The 9,985-nt window shown below is 44.3% G+C and overlaps 1 protein-coding gene across 6 annotated transcripts in view; it reads right to left on the bottom strand.

Moving 5' to 3' along the window:
• Positions 1–1,961: 1,961 nt before the first annotated feature.
• Positions 1,962–9,985, bottom strand: part of FERMT2 (FERM domain containing kindlin 2) — a 77,339-nt gene continuing 69,315 nt past the window's right edge. For 2 of the 6 annotated variants that reach the window (XM_029078747.2, XM_029078749.2), the window contains 6 exons: positions 9,748–9,969; positions 7,104–7,127; positions 6,518–6,538; positions 5,755–5,879; positions 5,288–5,429; positions 1,962–2,235 (listed from right to left, as the gene is read on the bottom strand). In XM_029078747.2, coding sequence (XP_028934580.1) covers positions 2,062–2,235; positions 5,288–5,429; positions 5,755–5,879; positions 6,518–6,538; positions 7,104–7,127; positions 9,748–9,969 — 708 coding nt within the window. In that variant the 3' untranslated portion in view covers positions 1,962–2,061. The remainder of the gene's footprint in view (positions 2,236–5,287; positions 5,430–5,754; positions 5,880–6,517; positions 6,539–7,103; positions 7,128–9,747; positions 9,970–9,985) is intronic. The other 4 variants (XM_029078748.2, XM_029078751.2, XM_029078750.2 and 1 more) reach the window with 2 other exon arrangements.

The following is a 9,985-nucleotide window of genomic DNA, read 5'->3' as shown; positions in this document are numbered from 1 at the left end:
TCTGGGTGAAAAAGGGCTAAATGTGTACAGCTGAATGCAGGGAAAGTCTTATAAAACTTAGTGAACAGGCAGGAGTGTGGCAGATAAACCTCAATGTGAGGAAGAGGGGAAAACCCCGTGCAATTCTCCAGCAAGAGATTCTGAGCTCTCAGTCTTGCCACTGTGGTCAACTATATCCCATCAGATAATTTTTTCATTGTGGAGGAGCAGCCAAAATGCCAACAAAATGATGGCCGTCATCAGAAGAGACAGTGAAAACTGATGTAAAGAAAGGCGTGGTACACTCGCACCTGGAATTCTGCAAGCAGTTTTGGTTGCTGCATTTTAGGAGGGACATGAAGTGGGAGAAAAAAACAGAGGACGACCAAGATAACTGGGGAATGGATATGCCGCCGAATGAGAATACGGTGAAAAAGAGTTCGAGACTTCAATCTGGATAGACGAAGGCTGAGAGGACATGATGGGAGTTCAAAAACAGTGAAGGGTTTGGACAGGACAAACGCAGAAGTGACACTGGGATAAAGAAATAGTCACAGACATCTAGAGGTGGTAGATTCAGGGTCGGGTCAATCAGGTGGTTTAAAACGGGTGAAATTCCCTACCATGGAAAGTTGTGCCAGCCAAAAATATCACTGGTTCCCAGAAGGGTCAAGGTAAACTAACAGATGAGAAGCCCACGGCTGGCTACAAGCGGAAAGGCCGGGGATGTAGAGAGCAAAATAAGGAATGTCAGACAGTCCAGCCCAAAACATTAGGTTCATTATCACCAAAGGCAACCACACGTTTCGTCCAAGCATCCTGACGTCACCGTTGGGAGACAGAATACCACCCGAATGAAGGCACTGCCTATATTTTCAGCGGTCACTCTATCAAAAATACAGAAACAGAAAAGAACCATTAAATAAAAGGTTTTACTTTTATTTAAAATAAAATGCATTTATACAGTTTTTAAACCGAAACATACCGGACAACGCTGGTAACTTGCCCTTCCTGCTTCCCTTTTGGGGTTGTCAAGGTTGGGGGTTACCTCACTAGCACCAATGCAGAGTGCAAGAGCCTGACGGGCTGGCTCAGGCCCTCTCACATCGTCGGAGTTAAGGACACTGTGGCACCTTCCAAACTGGTTGCGACAAAGTCGCAACCTCACTTAGCTGAAATACAATCTGATTGTATTGCCCCGGATTTTTCCTAAATGGGTAGCCGTCTTTCAGAAGCCTTATAACTAATGCTGAAACACTAAATCTAGGCATTCTTCCCTTGTGAGGCTAGTTTTTTAAAAACAACAAAAAACAAAAAACAAAAACTGTACAGTTTTTATAAAATTTGTGTTTGTACATTAGTTACACAATATGCATACTTCATAAACCTTTACTTCATTTTTGTAATGCAAAAGCTGCTTCTTAGGCAGACGGTGAATATGCTGGTGAATACTACGAGTGTTGGTAATACAATATGGTGTCAAAATAAAATAAAAACATAAAATAAGAGAAATGATTATTAGGACACAAAACAAACAGAAATGAACAAAGCTATAACGGGCTAAAGATCACACCCTTCAAGATCTCACACACAGTGAAACTTCTACATTCCAGGCCTCTACAGAAGCCCTGATTTATGTAGTGTGAAAATAAAGATCAAACAGCTACCAGAGGGAGGAGGTCTGCTAAACATGAGGTCAAATTTACACATAAAATAAAACACATGCATTAAACATGATAAATAGACTTCATATAGTTTAAGCCCTGGACAGTGTCACAATAAATGGCTTGGATTGCTTGCAGTTTTGCTAGCTGAAGTCAGTCCAATTTGATTCCTGATTTTGCCTATCACCTCTGAGTTCCACAGTCATAAGATAAGCAGAACTTGCCACAGACTGTACCTCGGTAGCGGATTAATGGAAGTGCTTGTTAGTGCACGTATTAACTGGTCTGGTAATGCAAAGAATTCCCATGATAAAAGGATACATTTTCAAGCTTACTTTATTAAGCAGCATATTTCAAATAACAGCTTTTGTAGTTAAATATCGCTATGGCCATGGAGTTTCGTTTTACACCGCACAACTCACACCCAACCACTGGTAAGTTTGTAGAACATCTCTTCGTCTAAACTTTCATTTTGGTCTTTTGCGCGTGTCGACAGGAAGATGTAGCCGCCGATAAACTCGTGGACCACTTTGCAATCCACCTCAGTACAAATGAAAGACAACCGTAACTCGTCGGCGAACTCTACAGTCACCTAGAAAACAAGACCGAAACCCCCGTGTCATCAGCCAAGATGGTGATCGACGACGTGGCTATTACACAGGTGACGGTTGACGCAGAGGTGGATGGGCAACTGGTGGAGGAGTGGGGAGGCAAGAGCTGAACATAAAAATATGTCCTGGAGTCCACCTGTTCAGTTTTTCCTTTTATCCCAAACTAAAGATTTTTTCCGGTGATGAAAGGCTAATGCTTAGTTTACTCAACTTGCCACTGTTTACAAGTAAGCCGTTCATTTCTGCTTTGATTTTCTGAGAGGGCCAGTTGCAGGGTATTTAGGTCACTAAGTTAGAGTTTTCCCAACTAATCTCTAGTGACTCAATAAATGAATGTCTCTCTTGCAGCCTTGGGAGAAAACCCAACTTCCTGTGTTTATTCAATAATTGCTTTAGCAGCTTATTAACCCTTGGGTACCAGAAATCTGGATTTCCCCTGAAATCAGAGGGCCAGTAGTAATAATGAGAACAGAGCATTGATTGAGCACTCACTGGTGCAGCGCTCTACATTACAGGGAAGCAGAGAATAAAGAAAGGAAGCCTTCCCTGCCCTTCCCTGAATTCTAATGGGATAATCAAACACACAAACCATTTCAATCAATCAATGGTATTTACTCTTTGGGGAACATTGTACTAAGCTCCTGGGAGAATACAATTCCATAGAATTGGTAGATACAAAGGAGTTCACAGTCTAGAAGGGGAAGGGGGGGGGATCAGGATAAATAATCTGGATGTGGGGCCAAAGGTGTGGTGAATATCAAGTGCTTAAAGTATGCAGAAGGGAGAGGAGGTAGGGAAAAAGATAGCTTATTCAGGGAAGGCCTCCTGGAGATGTGATTTTAGTAAGGCTTTGAGGCTGGGGAGAGTGGTGGTCTACCTGGGTGTATATATATAGGGAGGGAAGGGGGAGGAGGTGGGCAAGTGGTCAGGGGTGGGACAGATGAGAAAAAAGTACAGTAAATTGGAGTTAGATTATGGACTGGGTCCTAGTAGGAGTTCAGGGAAGTAAAGTGTGAGGGGGTGAGCCGATTGAGTGCTTTAAAGCCTATGGTAAGGAGTTTCTTGTCGACGCCGGGGAGGATGGGCAACCACTGGAGGTTCTTGAGGAGTTGGGGAACAGGGAATAAACGCTTTTTTGAAAAATGATCCGGGCAGCAGAGGGAAGGAAAGACTAGAGCGGGAGAGGCGGGAGGTAGAGAAGTCAGAGACTCTGATGCAGTGGTCAAGTGGGATAGGCTAAGTGCCTGAATCAGTGGAGTAGCAGTTGGGATGGAGAGGAAAGGGCAAATTCTCATGATGTTATCAAGGTGCAACTGACAGGATTTGGTGACGGAATGAACATGTAGTTTGAATCAGAGATATAAGTGGAGGATAATTATTATTATGCTGGTATTTGTTAAGCACTTACTGTGTACCAGGCTAAAAGCTGGGGTGGATACAAGCATTGGACAGAGACCCTGCCCCACGTGGGGCTCACAGTCTCAATCCCCATTTTACAGATGAGGTAACTGAGGCCCAGAGAAGTTAAGTGACTTGCCCCAAGTCACACAGCGGTCAAGTGGCTGAGCCGGGATTAGAACCCATGACCACCTGATTCCCAGGCCCGGGCTCTATCCACTGAGCCATTGTGCTTCTCCATGCCGCAGATAATGCTGCAGTTGTGGGCTGGCTTGGGAGAGAGATTTACAAGTACAGCCATCAAAATCAATAATTGAGGACACCGGGACACTCAGATGTCATGAGTGCCGAGGAGACTAAAACAAGACAAACGCTCAGGATGGCTTCAACAACTGGGGAAGAGGGACAATTTGCCCCCCGAAGCTCCATACGCTCCCAGAAGAGGAGCAGGGGGAAGTTTGGCCACGGGATGCCCCTCCAACCGCCCACGTCCACTAGACCCATAGTAAATAGGACCTGCCTGCCGTCATTATCTCTACCAGAGGCCTGTTTACCAAACAGGTTCTCAAATAAAAGCTATCAGAAGCCTGTCCCACATCATGGATTTTCCAGTTGCGGGGAACATCGTGGGCCCATGGGAATCCATGCCAGTGAGTGGTTTTATTTTGAAGATGGAGAGGAGCTTTACCACGAACATCAACTTGGGTTTCAGGAAGGAATAGCAAAAAGTTGCCTAAAGAGTTCCAGGTCTGAGGAAGCAATGAATTGAGCTAGATTAACTGAGACAAAGAACCAATTCCCTCACTGACAAGGGGGCGGTCCACAGCCCTGGTGTTTTCTGGACTACTTTTCTTTTCTTTCATGGTATTTATTTAGCACTTATTATGTGTCAAGCACCCTCCTCAGAGCTTGGGTAGATACAGGTTAATCAGGTCAGACCCAATCCCTTTCTCACACAAGGCCCACAGCTTATACAGGAGGGAGAACAGGTACTGAATCCCCATTTTACACATGAGGAAATTGAGAGTCAGAGAAGCTAAGTGACTGACCCGAGGCTTCAGAGCAGGAAACTGACAGAGCCGGGATTATAACCCAGATCCTCTGACTCCCAGAGTCGGGATTATAACCCAGATCCTCTGACTCCCAGGCCCGTGCTCTTTTGACTAGGTCGGCTGCTTTTGCGCGAGGGAGCCGGGAGAGTTTAACCAGTTGGGGTGGCTATGGCAGTCAAGCACGGCACCACAGCAACTGTTTCCATGCTCCTGGTAAATTCTGGGACACACATTCATGATGCCCTAACTAATGGAAAGCAGCTGAGGGGGAGGGATTGACAAGAAGTCAGGGACTGATCGGCGAGTGGTGGGGAGCCTGAGATAGCCAAACAGAGCCCATAGCCGGTGATTCAGAGGGCAGGGCAGCCAGGGATCCAGAGCCTAGAGGTAAATTTGTTGAGTTGGGTCCATGATGCAAACAGAGGCTGGAAAGCCACCTCCTGTCCCTATCACTGGGGTTTCCCGGTGCTTAGTGTAAATGTCCCCGTAACTTGTTCCTGACCTTTCAGACACTGGGCAGTGTTTCTCAGAACACAACATCCAAGGGAAATTGCATTGCCAAATAGTTTAGGGATTTCTTTACCATTTTGATTTCCCAGTTGACGTTCCACTGTTTCATGTTGCTGAACCGCCACGTTTTAATTGCGTCTCCGGTACTGGCGTCCATTCGGATTAGTCTATTATAAGTGATGCCAATCAGTTCTTCTTTCTTACCCCCTTGGAACCTGTAACGAGGGACTTTGTAAGCTTACAAGGGTCCACACCTAGCTTTTAGTTACTGAAATTAAGTAAGCGAAAGCCGAGGCATTCTAACAATGCCTGAAGCTTCAGTATCATACAGGTCTGACAAAACATCAATGCCTCGTAAGACTCCTATGCTTTTTCATGCCCAGGAAATAAACTTTGTGAAGACTCTGTCATCTAGGTTTTTAAATCCTATTCGTATTGGTAGGATTTACCACGTTACTCTGCTCATTGTAAATCCTTTACAGTATAGAGATGAAGACAGAATGCTAGTTCAGAAGTCAAGGTTTTAGCAGAAATACTGACCTTGCAATAAAATGTGTGATGCCAAATTCCGGTAAAGACTGCCAAGCTTGAATAAATCTCATCTTGGCTTCAATGAGACTCATCTGAGCTACATTCTGATGGGCCTCCAGGATTCTTGCTGTGATCTGAATATGATTAGACATTACCTTTAGACAACTCTTCTACGTTTGAGTTATGGCAAAAAGTTTGGAGTGATTAGTTAACCACCCCCCCTCAAAAAAAAGTGCAAAACAAGAGCATGAACAGATTGCTAAGAAAATGCAAGAGAACACATGTGGGAAGTTGTTTCATGAATTAAAGATACCAATTTAAATATTTTTGGTATTTCAATCCCAAAATTCTACTGGACCAGGTACTACCAGACAAAGATATGGAAGAAGCAACAAGCTGCCATTCTTGAATGTTTGGCTCAAGCAGGTAAGCAGGGTGCCGCTATCAGACAGGATGATGATAACAGAGGTAATAATAATAATATTATTATCCATGATGACACACTTTCCAAAAACTGCCCTCAGCCTCAAAAATGAGTTTCTGAAATCAAATCTTCTAGTCAAGAAGGCTCTTTGATAGCAGTTTGCCAGCACCTAAAAAACCTCTACTGCCTGTTGAAGGAGTCATTAAGAAAAACGAGGGAATTTGGGTCTTTTAAAAAGGCCACATATACTCTGATGCTTTCCTCCTTTGGGGGAATTTAAAGGAAGCACTCAACGAATGGGGAGGATGAGGGTTTTTGTTTTTGTTTTTTTTAATAGAGGGAACTTACCAAGTCTCTTATATAGCCTGGCTGTAGATGACAATGCGAGGAAAGAAAAAAGGAGCAGAAAGACAAAAAAAAAATAAAATAGCAAATCAGAAAAATGGCAACAAAGCAAAGAAAAAGTTGCAGTATTCTGCAAACAGAAATTTCAGCCAAAAAACACATGCACAATTCCTTAGAAAGAAACAAAGCAAAGTGAATGCAAGCATGAAAATGAAAACAAGGAAGCACAGCTCAACTTTAATTTTAGAATCATCCACTGGGGGACCATTTCCAATCGCTTCAAAATGGTAACCCTGACTAAAGCACTGCAATCCTAAGGGTGGGTAGCTTAGAGGAGGGGGAGATGCACAGGGAAAACCCACGGTTTCTTTTATTTCGAAGCTGTAACTGGTTAGAGTTGAACTCGTCAGTTTCAGGAGAACAATATTACCATTCACCAAAATCGACTTTCATGTTATACCTCCGAACAATGGAGACACTATCCATGCACTAACTCTTTGGAGAAAAAGACAAAAAGAGCCTAAAATGCTGCAGCAGACCACAATGTTTCAAATTAAAGTCACCAGGGCTAAACAAAAGTTCCAGTTACCATCTGCTTTTTGCATCCTTTTTCCTGGAGGAAAAAAAGAAAGACAAACCACACAAGCCTCTAGAAACTGCAGTCCTACTGGAGCGCTCCATTCAAATTCAACCGAAAGTTTCCCGAGCGTAAAAGAGCAAAATTAAAGCTTGAAAAAAATTGGATTCTGAATATATTAGCTGAAAAACACCAAGAGGGGTCTTGCTTTGTAAAAACTCTGCCAACACTTTAGAATCTTAGGTAGATCTGAAAGACTGAGAATTGCTTTAGGAACCATTAATCAGTCACCGTTCTTAAGCCTGATCGTTCAAAAGTATTAATTACTGCGGGATCCGTTGAGTGCTTACGATTGGCCAAACACGGTGCTTAGGAGTAGATATAATTCAATCAGATCGGACACGCTCTCCATCCTATTTGGGACTCACAGTCTGGAGGGGATGGAGAACGGATATTGAATCCCCATTTCGCGGATGAGGAAACTGAAGTCCGGAGAGGTCAAATGACTTCCCCAGGGCCACACAGCAGTGGTGGAGTGGGGAACAGAATCAAGTTCTTCTTATTTCCGTTCCTGTCCGTTTTCCACTAGAGCATGCCGCTTCTCTCAATTAACTGTACTAGATCCTTGGGGGGCATACAAGAGAAGTGAAAGGCGAGACTGCTGTCCTCTGGGATTTATCGTCTAAGGAAAGGACGCCATCAATCTCGGAGCAGAAGAGATCCAGCCCGCAGTCATCCAGGAGGACAGCTGCTAGGAAGGACATCTGATCACAGGGGGCTGGATGAGAATGAGGTGGGTGGCAGGGCAGGGAGAGGTCAACTCCCTCTGCGGTTTGGAGCTGACAAATTTACAGGAAATCCCTGGCCTGGAGAGTTTGAGAGGAGAGAACGGGGGTGGGGGCGCGGTTCAATGCAGGAACTCGACTATTCTGGCTGCCATCAGCGCACTGCTCTTTGTGGACTCTGGGCCACTCCACAGCCCCAAAGGAGGGCTTTGCGAGCCCCCTGAGGGACAGGGACTGGGACCTATTCCTTCCGCTGTATTCTCCCCCAGTACCCAATACAGTGCTCCACTCTTGTGAGCCCCTAAGGGACAGGGACAGTGTCTTGACAACCTCTTTTGTACTCTCTCCCAGTGCCCAGTACAGTGCCCTGTGGACGGTAATAAACGTTTTTCACTTCTACCATAATGGGATGGCCCTTGATCTGTCTTTTCTCCTCCACCCTCCAGTCACCCGGGTTTCCCTGAGGGCCTTTCTGGTCTGCCGGGCCCTAAGACTCTGACAGAGAGATAACAACCTTCACGGAAGAGCGGAAGCAAATTCGATTACCGCCCAGATAAATCATTTCAATGTTTACCCATCCCAGCTGGCATCCCGCACCTGGTTTTTAGAATCATTACAATGCTAATGAGAGGGGAGTGCAATCATTTTTAACATCTGAGAATTATCTATATTGTCTGATGACCGTTTATATATATATTTTTTTAGGTTTTACAGACTTTCAGAAACTTCTTTATGCAGTTCTTTTCAGGAATTATACTAAATTTAGAATGATTGCATTTTCCTCTTTAACTTTCAATCTACATTCCATAAATTTCCCTAGGGCAGCATTTCCTCCATTCCTTACTACTCCCACATCACATGACCCCGTGGGATAAACAATCTCAAGTGTAGCATATACAACCCCGGAGGCTTCGAGATGAAAGCTAACTTACAACGTTGGACACTCATCAGTTTGTCATTCGTCGTGGGCAAGAAGCACGTCGAGCAACTCTGTTTCCTCATACTCTCCGGAGGGCTTAGTACAGTGCTCTGCACACAGTAAGTGGTAATAAATACCACTGAGTGGAGAGACCTGTTTAATAAGCAACTACAGTTCAGGTTCCATCATTTCTCCTTGCATTTCAGCTGGCCTATTAATTTTTGCTTCATCCTTTGTGTTGGAGCTATTATTTCTTTGTCAAATGAAGCTTCCCCCTTTAAGAGTTTTCTTTAAAAGACACGCTTCCCCTTCATAATGGCAGTGAGCAGGGAATGCTGGTAGTGCACGGAATACTGATTGCTATTCCAAATTTTCTCTCAAACAATCTCTTCTATTGTGTCGATGCAAAGGAATAACCTCTGCCCCTAATTTGCAAACCTTTTAATTACATGAGATTCGGAGAAGGGAATTTTAATTCCCCGGACAGATATAAGCGGTGTCCTGTAATTTTAAAAAGAGCTCACATTTTGGCCACCGTGGGATTGTCCTGGAATCTGACACCATGTGACTTTGGAGTCAAGCTTTCAATATCAGAACTCACAAAATGAAACATTTTACCACACTGAGTTATTTGTATTCCACAGGTACTCGGATCAACTTGTCCAAAGTTGTTCCGAACCGGGTCTAACTTCTTGTTCTCTGACTCGATAGTCACCGCCGTCAAACTGTCGCTGTTGCTTTTCCTCAATGATCAATTTCTATTTCATCTGAACCAAAGAGGAAGAAGGTGCTGCTCTTTCAATCTGATCACTTACTCTGGAAGGAAAGACTTGCGAGTAAAAGACTAGAGCGGAAGGAAGTGTTTGAGTTAAATCTACACGCTATCGTCCGGGAAGGATCTGGCACGTAAACAGAATGGTCCTTGGCTGAGAGGCCGGATGAGAGCAAATACCTGCTTATTCTTGTATTTTTTTAGGTAGCGAGGGGACACCAGGCATTCAGGGTTGATATCTGTTGTGACTTGCTCAGTTATTAACTGAGGGTCTGGGTTCAAATGCTGCATCTTCAGGAAGGAGAGAATGTTCTGAACTTCCAGATTGTACGAGCTGTCGGCCATGGTCTTGCCCTTGGAGGCCAATCTGCAGGCTGCCATCCAATGGGCGTACTGCTTCTCCTACAATTTCAAGCAG

The sequence above is a fragment of the Ornithorhynchus anatinus genome, chromosome 14 (assembly GCF_004115215.2).
Source record: "Ornithorhynchus anatinus isolate Pmale09 chromosome 14, mOrnAna1.pri.v4, whole genome shotgun sequence".
Classification (NCBI taxonomy): Eukaryota; Metazoa; Chordata; class Mammalia; order Monotremata; family Ornithorhynchidae; genus Ornithorhynchus; species Ornithorhynchus anatinus.
Note: the sequence above shows the minus strand (reverse complement) of the source record. Positions and strands in the feature narration are given on the sequence as shown.